The 13,550-nt window shown below is 41.8% G+C and overlaps 1 protein-coding gene across 4 annotated transcripts in view; it reads left to right on the top strand.

The window, feature by feature from the left end:
- AFF2 (ALF transcription elongation factor 2) overlaps nt 1-13,550 on the top strand; it is a 331,211-nt gene that overhangs the window by 284,443 nt on the left and 33,218 nt on the right. For 2 of the 4 annotated variants that reach the window (XM_059483225.1, XM_059483222.1), the window contains exons 10-12: nt 5,576-5,738; nt 6,254-7,273; nt 9,377-9,501. In XM_059483225.1, the coding sequence (XP_059339208.1) occupies nt 5,576-5,738; nt 6,254-7,273; nt 9,377-9,501 (1,308 nt within the window). The remainder of the gene's footprint in view (nt 1-5,575; nt 5,739-6,253; nt 7,274-9,376; nt 9,502-13,550) is intronic. The other 2 variants (XM_059483223.1, XM_059483224.1) reach the window with 2 other exon arrangements.

The following is a 13,550-nucleotide window of genomic DNA, read 5'->3' as shown; positions in this document are numbered from 1 at the left end:
GTGCACAAAAGTCTTGCTCAGAGCTGGGCACCCAATTTTCAGTGCCCTGTGCAATCAGACTCTTTGTTCTCAGGAATTTGCATTTTAAATAGATAATCCAGATTAAGGATAGGCCACATAGCCTCTCTTTTACACAGCAGGAACTGTTGCACAGATGTATTTTCTTCTCAAACAAAAAGCAAAATTCATCTCAGTCCCAATGCAGTGCCTCAACAGGAAGATCAACTACTCTGTCAAGTCTGTAGTCAGTTTTCCAGCATAGACCTTGCTATTTCCAGATTTCATTGGTTGAACTTTCCCTAAATATAGGCTTGTGCAGTAAAGCAACCTTTGTAGAGTGCTGCTTCTAATGGAAAGACGTTGCCAGCCTGGATGTGCTGTTGACTCACTGGTCAGTTCCCATCTACAATTTCCCACTGTCCAGCAATGCTCTACTCTCTCTGAGTTTACATTTTGATTTCTGAGTAGAACAGTGAAACAAGTGGCCTATTCATCATTAGCCTAAAAAGGAAGGGTTAGAATGAATAAACCTATTGTTGGAGAGCACCATCTATTTGCCAAATTCTCCTCACAGCAATTAACATGACTACATCTAATTGGGAAAAGGTTCAGGGAGATAGCTAAGGAGGTTTTGTTAGGAGCTTTTGTTCCTTGATGAGGTTTACTGCTGTAGTCAGAATTATAACTTTTTTTAACATCTGTATTTACAAGATTAAAAGTTTATTATTTTTCTTATTAGATGTTAATGAGTTGGAGTACTTCACATTGTAGCTACCAGGTTTAATTTTGAAGATCATTTATAACAACAGTAGAGTAAATTATATGTTGAAAACAATATAATGGTCCAGATGTCAACAAGAACAAAAAAGTATAAGCCACACATCAGGCCTTGGGTTCCCTATGCAGCATAATGATACAGCTACATAATAATGCCATGTCTGCTTTAATTGGCTTTTGAAAAATAACCCATGAATTGAAAAATAAACAAGCTTCATGGTGATTTGGGTAGATCACCTGTACCAGTGAACTGCAGTGAAAGAAAGATGGTTGGTGTGTGATGAGGTCAGTGCAGGTCCGCACCTGGAGCCATCAGCAGCCACACACCTGCAAGTCCCAGCTTGCGAGAGCTCAGCAAGAGCTGAAAAATACTCCAGGTACTGATGGTACTGGTGTTTGTCCCCGCCTTCAAGGCATTTCTCATCTCATACTTTGTGGCCATGCTGTGCACAAGCATCAGGGACTGGAGAAACGCTTGCACTGCAGAAGCACAAGAAGGGAGATGGGTGTAGGTGCTGCAGAAGAGCTTCCTTCCAGCTGGCTTGCAGAAGTGCAGGTCTCCTCTGTCAGAAGGGGTCCCAGCTCCCCAGTCTGCAGGCAGCTGGATGGAGACACCCTCATGGTGACCTTAGCAAGGGACGGAGGCCTGGCTGCCCTTCCCCTGAGTGGGGATGTCACCCCAGGGCTCCCATCCCCAAGCACAGGAGGAGCTCCTCGGGAGAGGGGTGAGCAGCCACTGATCCATCTGGCCTGAGTCATGGGCTCTCCCTGCCAAGTCCTTCTGCATCTGTGCCCCCAGCCTGGTCGGGGCTCTGGGTCAGGGCACAGCACGTCTGGCTGCCCTGCAGGACTCTGCTCAAGTGCTCAGCAAAATGAGAACAAACTTAAAAGGAGGGCAAAACTGATGTTTCTATTAGCTGTAGAGAGGCCTTGCACTTAGAGAATGTGACAGGCCCACACTGAGTATGAAGATGACTGTAATACCTCTGCTGTTTGCTTTGTGTGTTTGCACTGCAAGATCTTTGGCCCAAGGACTGTGCCTCATCATGTATTTACACAGATCCAGCACAGCGGGTCACTGGTCTCAGTAGGGGCCCCCAATCTCCAGTGATAATAATGAAGTGGCTTTCTTCTAAGTGTTATTTACCCAAACAATGCTGTGTTCCGTTGTGCAGCATTGTTTTTATTAATTTTTTTTTTCAGTTCACATGATATAAAAACGTTGTCTACCCAAACAGTGAAGAACAATATGAGTTCTCATCTCCTGCTGGGAAATAAAAATTCAATAGTTTCAAATATCAGTCCTTCCTGCCCCCTTTAGTCACTTTGAGGACTTGGATCTGATGATAAAATGCTTTAAATCCATTTTAAACCTTGTCTGGACTGGCATTCCTTGTCTGGATCTTAGCAACATAACAAAGCTTGCTTTGAAAGTCTCTTCAAGACGCAACCCCCAGTTCATGCAGTTGAAACCTATGTGAGGAAGGCCAGTTTATTTGTATAGCAGCTGCTTGAATTGCAGAATCTAGCCCAACATCTTTCAAAACATGATTGAACTTTATATCTGCAGAAATCTCTGGAAAGAGTGCAAAACCAAGTATTTCTGAACTAAGAGATGCATTTTATTTAAGGAAAAAATCACAAAAGACAATCTAAAATATCTACTAAACTTATTTTATTGGAAGCAAAGATTCATTTTTACACACTTTTATGCTTTTGTTTGTTTGTTTGTTAAATGTATGTATACCTTTTTCTTCTCTGATGAACTGCATTGTAAGAAGTTGATTGTGCTTGTAGCTATGCACTAGATCTATCTTTAGTATGGTGAGATGCTAGGAAAGGCATTTTGGGTCTTATCTGATTGTTTTGCAAAGCATACACAGTTGTTCTCAACCCAAACTACATGATGAAAATGAATGCTTCTACTGTAGTAACGAGGATCAGCAATGATGCCTTCAGCATGAAACTGCCCGGTGTAGCCAAGGCATAATTTTATTATCCCAGATGAAAGAAAAATGTGACCTCATTGTGTTTTGTATGAAAAACATTATTTTGAGCCTGTCTGGTTCTTGCATGCTTGCTGAGCTGTGTTACTCAGTAATGTTTGGCACATGGTAGCTTTTTCTGAGTGAGGCTGGTGTGCAGAAAGAAAGACAATAAGGCCAGGTTGGAGCTGCTATCTATTTCCATGGTTTTATTCCTGCCCTTTGAGTTCTTTGTCAGACAGTTGCAGTCTGCTCCAGAATGACTCCTGTTGTTTTGTGAGCACATCCCTGCTGCAGTGTTACTCCCAGAGTGCTAAGAGAGGTAAGTTGTGTTTAGAGGTGGGAAAGGTCTGGCTGGGGCACTGCCTTTCCCTTCTTTGATCTAGGATAAGAGGTGTTACTCCTTATATCAGTTGTCTTAATGAGAGCAGAGCGTGTCCTTAGGCAGATGTTCACAGCTGTGTGTGCAGCCCCACACACACCCCTCTGTGTGGAGGTTGCCTGGGCACAAACCACTCCAGAGAAGCTCTCAGATTTAGGTGGAAAGTTGTTTTTAAATTAAAAACAGTCTTGTGATAATTCCATAAATAACACTTTTTTTTTCAAGGCTGGTGCTTCATTCTGGCATTACAGAATAGAATTACTATGTTTGCCTCCTCAGTCTGGGAATCCTTGTGGTGTTTTCTATTTTATTCTTCCTGGAAACATTTGTAATGAAATATGAAGGCTCAGTTTCCATCTACTATTAGTGTTTTCCAAGTAAAAAATATAAGACCAAAATTACTAGATATTGATGAGAAAGGCAAACACTCCTACAAACACATTTTCTTTTTCTCCACTTTTCTGTTTCCTTGTTTACTGTAAAAAATTGCATGAAAAATGTGTTTTCTTGTACTTTCTGGAGCTTCACTGAAAAGGAGGGATAAAGGAAGAAATAAAAATGGTTTTCAAAAATAATTTTATTAAATACAAAATGTAAGATCCATTTTAATTCAGTGGTTAGTTCTCCATAATACTTTCAGAAATGCCTGTATGTTTTCATCCTCTGCTCTTTGAATTGCCTTCTATGTCCAACTGAAATTTTCTAAGTAGCTCTACTTAAGTCAGTTGAGTAAGGAGCCGCTAAAAGAATTAAAAAAATAAAAAGTGCATGGACTTAATGAGCAACAAAGTTAGTGATCTGTAGCAATTACCCAAGTGAGTAATTTTGTTTCATTAATGCACCCTAAAGCACCAAGCTGTTTTGTCAATGGGCACTGCAGGGCCATTGCCAGGCTCAAAGAGACAGTTTTGTTACCAACCACGGTGCAAGCGATAGGTTTTACCAACAAGGAGGGAGAGAAAGTAGCTCAGTGTAGGAAGAAAATTAAAGTCCATCTATTACTGTCACGGAAGCCAGTGGCAATGCTTGTGAAGATTCTAGCAGAGCAGGGTCACCCATCAGTTTGTTCTGGCTTTTCCTTTTTTACTTCTTCCCTTGGCTTTTTCAGTTTCTTGGTTACTGTGGTTTTTTAAGAGAGCATCTTGATGCACAGAGCATCATGGTTTGAAATGGGAAGGAAAGCATATTCCTGGCTTAGTTGAATTCTTCTTGGAGGAAAATAGAAAAGCAAATAGAAACAGAGGCAAAGCTGTGTTATACCTTGTAGGCACCTCTGGATCACTCAATATGGGACACACACAGTGTATGATATATTAAGGTGAAGTATTGAATATCCATAAAGGCGTACTAGCAAATGGTGTCAATTTTCAAACACTTTGCTTTGTCAGCTTCACAAATTTAAAATCAATCATCAAAAATTCCCTGTATAGATCAGCTGAAGAGACATATAACCTTATGGTTATCTCCCTGACAAAAAAGTTGAAATTAAAGATGAGTTTATAAAGAGTCAGATTGGCAGAATTCTGTAGTGCTAAAAGCTGGGGTCGTCTGACCTCTCAGATTAGAAACAAATGATGAGGATAAACAATGACACACAGTGCACTGCTAATAAATACATCTTGGAGGACAGTTGAGCACACAGAAAAATAGATTTTACAGAGAAGCTTATTTTCAGCATGAATGCTATTTTCTCACTGCATTATCATAAATATGAGAGGGGAAAAAAGCTATAAATAAAAAATTCTCAGGCACTCCCTGGAGACTTGTCAAAAGTACGTAGTTTTTGTACACTACAGTGTAAAAGTATTCATTAAAATTAATTTTTAAAATGTCCTGTCCAATATTAGTTGCCCAATGTCCTTCCTTTGATCATAAATTATAAATGAACTGGCAAAAAATGAAGAAACCATGATTCCATTAATGAATTATTTAAGTGTGATTGTTAGTTTTTGCAATCATAGGCCTAATAAGCTCAAGCTTGTGACACTGAAGTGTTTCTTACTGGAGGGTGATGATGATGGTAATGCTATTAACATAATCAACGTGTCCCATGAGTCACGAAGCCAACCAGTTCCTTGGTGGCTCCATGGTGGCCCAGCCGCTGGAGGTGGCACAGCCTCTGGAGATGGCCCAGCCGCTGGAGGTGGCACAGGCCCCTGGAGGTGGCACAGCCCCTGGAGGTGGCACAGCCCCTGGAGGTGGCACAGCCCCTGGAGGTGGCACAGGCCCCTGGAGGTGGCACAGCCCCTGAAGGTGGCATGACCCCTGAAGGTGGCATGACCCCTGGAGGTGGCCCAGGCCCCTGAAGGTGGCACAGGCCCTGGAGCTCCCGTGGGCTGGCAGGAGAGGGAGGTGACGCTGAGGACACTCGGTGGGGTTCACTGGGCAGCAAAAGGCCAGGAGCATGCTAAGAAAGGATCTTGTCCCCCAGCAGCCTTCCAGTGCCCGTGGCACACGCTGCCGGCTTGGCCCACTCCAGCGGCGGCTCCGGCAGCTCCAGCGAGTCCGAGAGCAGCTCCGAGTCCGACTCCGACAGCGAGAGCAGCTCCAGCGATAGCGAGTGCAACGAGGAGTCCCGCAGTGCCACGCCAGAGGTGAGCCCACCCTCAGCTCTGCCTGGGGGGGAAGCATGGAGGGGAGCAAAGCCCCCTCCCTGCTAGGGGGATGCTGGAGTTCTGTGCTGTTTGATGCTGTTGACTTCTTTTCCCTTTGCCTTTTCACATGTATGACCCCCATACTCATTCTAGCTTTTGGAAGAATCTTTCTGGCCTACATTTGAGTTGCTTTAAAGAAATATTTAGATTTTTGCCAGTAGCTAGAGAAGATTTTATTGACACAGTATTCAGCTGGGACTAAGGAAAGGCAACATGACAAAACTATCTCTTTAGGGACTAACTAAACTTTTTAGTTGTATTAAATTTCTCCAGGGCTACGTTGTAAACCAGATAAGGAAGCCTAATTAACCATAAATACTCCATAAATACTTCCATAAAACTAGCAGTCACCACTAGTTGACTGAAATAAAAGGGTACATTAAAAAAGCTCTCTTTTAAAGGGAAAAGTACTGCTTCTGTCTGAGATTTGTTCCTTGTCATCCTTCAATCTGCAGCCCGAACCCCCCTCAACAAACAAATGGCAGCTGGATAAATGGCTAAATAAGGTGAACCCCCACAACAAGACCATCATCAACAATCAAAATGAGCCTCACAGCGAGAGCAGCTCCCAGGCCCAGAACAACCAGCAGGCTGAAGGGCCAAACAAAGGGAAGCTCAACAGCAGCCTGCCCCCGACCGATCCCAAAGACCGGGCGATCCTCAGTCCCATCCGAGAGAAAGCCAAACCACGGGTTGCCCAGAAAACCCCAGAGGCAAAAAGCTCCAAGCAGAAGTCACCAGCTCATAATGAGCCAACTTCACAAAGGACTACTGGGAAAAAGCAACCCAAAAAGGTAGAAAGGACTTCCAGTGTAGAAGAGTATAACTGGCCCAAACCAAATAATACCAGCAACACTCCCAAAGAAAAAGACACACAGGAACCCCCCGAGCAGCCAAAGGTTCGAACTAAAGCAGCTGTTGGGAAGACAGCTCCAAGGAAAGAACCACGAACTAGCACAGGTCTCACTTCAGAGAAGAAAAAGTACAGAGGCCCCAGCAAAATTGTCCCAAAGTCCCGGGAGTTCATTGAAACTGATTCATCTACTTCTGATTCAAACACAGACCAGGAGGAGAGCTTGCAGGCCAAGGTGCTGCCAGCCTGCACAGGGTCTGGCAGTGGTGTCAAAGTGAAGGATTCTGGCAGTAACATCCTCAGTGTAAGTAGCTTAACCAGCAATGGCAGCAACACATCCATTGACCAGACCAGCAATGACCTGGAGGAGCAGCTCTTTTCTCCTATCCCAATCGTACAAAATGAACTTCTGTCCCCATTGAGAGAATATGAAGAACCCAAATCTCTGTGGGTGAAAATAGACCTTAGTTTACTCTCTAGGATACCTGGACAGGAAACTTTTGAGACCACATCTGTGAAAAGTGAACCAAGAGAGGCAAATGTGAAACACAGGCGACCATCTCGAGAGTCCCCCACCCCAGCAGCTGAAAAACCCTCCACAAAATCCAAAAGGAAACACAAGGTAAGTAATTTTCATTGTTTAAAGGAAAACACTTGTGTTTCTGAGCACCCCGGAGGTCAGGACCAGAGGCAATGGTTCCTCACTGCATCTGCAGCCAGGCTGTGGGGAGGCATCACAGCACTGAGGCTTTATTGGCTTTACAAAGGACTGACATTTACAAGTGCACTACAAATTAACATCAGAAACTAGCAAAAAGCAAACCCCAGCTGAAAAAATCAATAAACAATGTATTTTTTGAGATTCTTCTAACAAGTTTTTCACTGTATTTGCTCACTCACCTATTAGTTTCCAGTGTTCTGTAATCTGCAGAGAGTGATGAGTTCGTATTAGTGCAGTTTCAGCCATACTCAGAAAATGTGACTTCTATTTGGAAGAGAGGGGTTTATTGTCTGAAGAATTAAGGTTTTTTCACCACTGGTTTAAACAGGCTTCATCAAAGTCAGTGGAATGGTGCTTGCTTATGCTCCTGGTGAATTTAGTTTTTGTATTGTTTTGTGGTATGAACAAATATGATACATAGAAATATAATTTACTTAACTAGCTGCTTTCTCTGCACAGCTTCCCAAAAAACAAATATATTTTGACTGAAGGCATTATGTTTTATCATGTGTTTTATGTTATTTATGCCCAAGGGTATCCTACCTTGTGGGATATGACATTGCACTTCAAACTAAATGTGTTTTCAGAAAAGAAACTGAGGTTTTATATCCTAAATGAATTTTTGTGGTCAGTTTTTCCAGCTGAAATGCTTGTACTCTGGTCTGCCTGTGAAAAGTCATCAGAGTGTATTTTTTTATACTCCAAATTTTATAAATCATTGTGAATATGACTTCAGCTGTCTGTTTTGGAGGACTTCTTGAAATCCTGAGTTTGAGGAGTCCAGCGGTACAAGAGAATTAATGCAACACAAAGACAGACGATGCCAGGCAGACACAGGGTCTCCACCCCTGCCTAAATGAGTCACTGCACGGGCTCCTTCCCTGCTGAATTAAGTGAAAGTAATCACATGAGTAAACTCAGCAGGTTTTTATTCAATTTATATTCTAGCTGCACACTACAGAGATGCAAGAAAGGAGAAAGAAAGAGGAGAGGGATGTATAAATGTCCATACTTATGTATGTCTAAGTACACCAGGGTGCATATTAATTATACCAAAAATAATTCTTGCTATAATGATTCTGGGTAGCTTAGTGGAGTGTCTGTATCATGGAGAAGGAATCGTGACTAAAACACAAGGGTAGTATTGGCAACTAAAGTGAGGGCTCCCAGGGAAGAAAAATAAATAAGGGGGAGTTATATGAAAGGTGTAAGCTCATCATTTCCTTGACTGAAACTTTGAATCAGAAAGTAACAAAATGGAGAATCTTGCTCTGGGCCTGTGCTAACATAAGCTGGACTCTGAATCAGCCCCTGTAATGTTGTAATGTGATTGTTCACTGCTACCCAAGAAACAAGCCAATTAGGATGACTTCAGGGTACAGCAAGAGTTAAAGCAGGGTAGAGAGAGACTAATTTCTAAATCATGCTATTAAAAGATTTATTTTAGCCATCTACTGGTGGACTCGAAGACTGATATGAAGGTTGCAGTGACAGAGCAATAATCAGCTTTGTTTGTCCTGGTTCAGGCACAAAAGTCATGCATCAGCGAGTCTTCCAAAGCAAATTTCAAATGAGCTAGTGCTGTTAATGACTACCCCAGCTCAGTCCTCCACTCCTAGTCCTGTGAGGAATACTTATTCAGAGAAGTTTTCCCATCAACTTCTATTAGGTCAATGAGTAAAAGCTATTTACTTGAATAAGGTTTGGTGCTATCAAATCATTGCATCTAAATTATTAATTAAATTCCAGTGCACTACAGAAGATAACTTTAGCACATGAGACATTTTGCTTCCTAATTATCAGCTATGTCACTTGTTATATAACTCCACATCCTGTGTTTGGAGCACGTTTAGCCCTGATTTCAGGTGACTTTCACTTCTCTTAGACCAGCAGTTCAGCTGCTGCTGTGGGGGAAATACACTGAGATTCCATAGGTTCTCTGGATGGCCAGTGAAGCTGTGCACAAATGCTGACTCTTTGATGCTCTGCCATGTTTTGTTACAGCAGACAGAAAGCCTGGACACCTTTGTGGAAAGCAAGAAGCAGCGCCTGGAGGAGCCTCCAGCTTCCTGTCTGCTCCCACCTTGTATCTCTCCAATTCCAAACCACAGAATAACCAGCACTAAAGAGTAAGTGGATTTTTGACATCACGTTCCTGAGGGATTTCACAGTACTGTTCTGTAAATATATCTTTGCTGCAGAGTCAGATGGGCTTTACAGCCCATCAGCATAAGCAGCACAGCCTTGGTATTCCCATCCATGAGGAAGAGGAGCCATGTGGCTTTGGATGAGATTCATGCCTCCTGCTGATGGCCTGCAAGACTTCAGAATGCTGCCATAATCCTGGTGTACTCTTCAACCTCCCTTCAATGTTCTTTCTTGCCTCTATTACCTTGAACCTCTGTGGACAGAGAATCCTGCTAAAATTGGGATTTATTTGATTGCTTGGAATTAAATTTTTTAAATCATTTTCATGAGAGACAGTTCCCAGTTTTACTGAAAAAAATAGTGACATTGCCTCTTTGTTTTACCTGCGTAAACAGCAATGCCAGGGCCCACCATCCCAGGTGTCTCAGATGTGCTTTGTATCTCAGCAGACACACACCATCCAATAGTTTGTGCCTTTCAGAGTGTCTTTCAGAGGTGGCTATAATGCTTGAACAAACAGGTGCCACATAAATAATGATTCTGATTATAGAGTCACAAGGTTGACATTCTATAAATAGCCAAAGAGTCCAATTCCCTTTTGTTATTTCATGCTTTTATGATTTTGAGATGAGATGCTTCTTTCTGCTTTGCACTAGGATAAGCAAAGAATCAAAATCATAGTGTGCTTCTAAAAACAATTTGAGGATAAAATAGGTAAATTTTGATAAAGTTCAAAAACAAGTTATGAAACAGCACACTAATTTTAAAATCCCTGAAGAAAGGTTGAGCATCATTTTATTTATTCTGGTGTCAATAAGGAGTAACATCACTCTGTGAATTAGCCACTCATTCAGCCACTGAGAAAATCAGAGCTGGAGTCTGGAAGAGGAAGATGAAAATTACAGTGGGATCTGTAACATGTTGCACATTTGATAAACATCATGATGGGTGTTGCCTAATTGTCATTACTGGATATACAATGAGCAGAGATATATTGCAGAGGGAATCAAGGATTATGCATCCCCAACACCTCCACAATCCATTAAAAAAAAATCTTTCTATTCTTGTCACCATCAGGCCCTAAGGATCCACCCCCAACCTGATGTTTCTTAATTTGAGCTTGTTTTCCAGGTCGTTAATTTGATTCCTCAGAGCTTTCAACCCTTGGGTATTCTCTGTTAAAACATAATTGTGTCCACCAATAGTTATTTCCATATACTAGCTTTTTCTCTCATCTGCCTGAAGTTTTGACACAAAATTCTCTGACTATTTTTCCACCTCAGTGAGACCTGGATGACACTGCCTTTGTTGTTACTAGTGTTTTCTGAGTTTGCTTGAAGAAAATGCAATACTTTTTTGATTCAGGTTTTCAACTCCCAGAGACATGCAACTGAATATAAATCAATGTATTTCCCAAAAGATCAAGGAGCTGGATGAACTGTGTGAAGACAATTTCCTAGAAATTTAAACGTTCATTTTTAAGCAGTCAGGAGTGATTCTGTTCTCCAGAAGATTGAGTAATTTTTTATGGGGAGGCAGAATAAAGTCCAGTGTTCAAGGCCATGGGGGAAAGTAACACTTCAGGGGTAAAAGGTTGAAAGACAGGCTTTGCCATTTGGTCTTTTATTCCCAAAAGTTCTAAGTTTCCTTTTAGAACTCTCTATATAAGCACGTTAAGAAATGAGGATGAGTCAGCTACAGGTGTGATGATGATCTTCATCCCTTAAGGAGGTGTTAAGTCCCATGGTGGATGTTGTCACTTAGTAGGAACCTTAGGTCTCTCCTATTAGAACTTGATCCCTGTGCCAATAAGCCAGGTTCCACAAGGCAGACATGAGATTTTTATTAGGCTTTTTTAAAGGTACAAGAGTGTTTTGACAGAAAGACCACAATCTGGGCCAAAATTTGGAGGCATTCAGGAGTCTGGAGCAATCAGCAAAAGACAGGTCACACCTGTGCTTTCACAGCTCCCATTGCCTGCCTTGCTGTGGTTGAGGCACTTGGATACATTTCTCTGTAATATTCCCCTAAATATATGGGCTCAATAAAGCAAACATAGATGCACAATTAATCTTTAAAGGGTGGCATGTCTAATAAGGGCCATTATATGCCTAATTTCCACAAGTTTCTGTGACTACATGTACAATTTGAGTTCAGAAATTTCAAATGGCCACTTGTGAACTTAGAAGGCATTTGCACAACCAGAGAGTTTTGTATTCTGTAGTCATTGCCTAAGTCATAATTACCTCTCTGTTTCGTCCCTCACATATTCAGAGGCTGATGCCTTTTCCAAAATTTGACCTGACCCTTAAAATATAGTGTTCAAACTATTGCCACTGTATTTTCCTTATTTCTGGTACTTACACCAAATGAAGGAATAGGTGTTTCAGTGTGTTTATAGGAATACATTGAAGCACTTCTGTGAAGCTGAATTTCTGTCAGATCAGCTGCCTGCTTTGCAGCAGAGGATTGCTTATTTATATTTAGTTCCTTGACAGAGAAATTTTAATTTAAGCATTAATTGTGTGTGCTGCTGAATCCCATTGATATATGAATATTTGATTGGTAGAACCAGTCCAGACAGAGACTCGCCAAATACTCACCAGTATTTGGCTTTTTGTAGCAACACGTTTGTAGCAACAGGGAATTATTTGCTGATGCAAACTGTGAGTCAAACTGGACTCATACCAGTGAGACTTGCCCACCATTTAGCAGGCATGCTAGAAATCTGTCTGAGGCAAACATTTCTGCATTTTTGTTTTTCAAAATTTCCCATTCTCTTTTGTTTTCAACCTTTAGCTGAAGATGCACCTCTCCTTGGCAATACCTATTAGTTGCTCCCTTGGGTAGTCACAGCAGCATTCACTGGGGTTCTTTCATGGCGCAGCAGCCTTCACATCCATGACAATGACTTCAGCTCCATTCAGGTGCTGCCATGTGGCCCAGGCCAATGTGGGAGTGACCTTTCCCTGTAGAGCCCTGCAGAAAGTCAGATACACCTTCAATTGCAGCATTTCATTGTGGGCCAGGGAAGGAGAGGCAAAGGAAAGCCAGGTTCCTGGCATAGACAAAGCCTGGGGTGGCTTTGTGTCACTACCAGGCCAGAGACAGCACTGCATACCACAAGGACTGGATAAAGAAAGGGCAAAGAAAAGCAGCTTGAAACATGAGAGTAGCTGGAAACTCTCCCTTCTTCATGCAATGACCTCTTGTTGCTTGCTTGCTTGCTTTCTGCCCTAATAAAAACCAGGCTGGAAAAAAAAAGCAGATGGGGAACCTTCTCCTTCTTTGATAATTGGCCTGTTTTAGACACAAAAGATTAAAACCCTGCAGCCAAAAGACCATCAGTTCTGCTTGTAGTTTTTCAGTGCACTTTGTGTTTCTCCCTAGATTTTAAATAATTTTAACTAACAATCATGTCAGCAAATTAAACCATTGAGTCTCAGTAATTATTGCAATAAATTCATTCAAAATTAGCGATTCCTGCAATCAAAGACCAGTTTCTTAGGCCATTAACAGCCCAAAGCAAAGTGACAATCTGGTTAACTGCTGGTAACAACCTATTTCATGGAGGTTATTGTTAGCATAAATGCTTTAGTGTAAATCTGAGGGAGGTAATATTGCTAAATAAATTATCAGCTTAATTCTTGCAAAAACTTATAGAATTAAGTGGGCAAGGGGAAGAAAAGAAAAAAAACCCCAAAACTGTATTTATGGGGGGGGACGGAGTTAAACGTAAATTATGTATAAAAAATATCCTCTAGAGCCTTTTGTTTTGTGGTTAATTCTTCCAAGCCACAGAGTGATTTGTGTGCCAGAGTTGAGTAGCTGCACCTGTTCTTTGGTTTGCCCCATCTTATATCTGAGCCCAAAGATGAAGTGAACTGGTGCTGTTTTAAATAGTGAAGAGCTGTAAACTCCTATGTGCACAGTGGCACAGGAAATCTCTTTGCTCTGTGTTTCCCCTGTGAGTGCATGTTCAGGGTTCCCTGTGTAGGGCATGTGCTTTGGGAGGCAGAGGTTCTGCCCC

The sequence above is a fragment of the Ammospiza nelsoni genome, chromosome 15 (genome assembly GCF_027579445.1).
Source record: "Ammospiza nelsoni isolate bAmmNel1 chromosome 15, bAmmNel1.pri, whole genome shotgun sequence".
Taxonomy (NCBI): domain Eukaryota; kingdom Metazoa; phylum Chordata; class Aves; order Passeriformes; family Passerellidae; genus Ammospiza; species Ammospiza nelsoni.
Note: the sequence above shows the minus strand (reverse complement) of the source record. Positions and strands in the feature narration are given on the sequence as shown.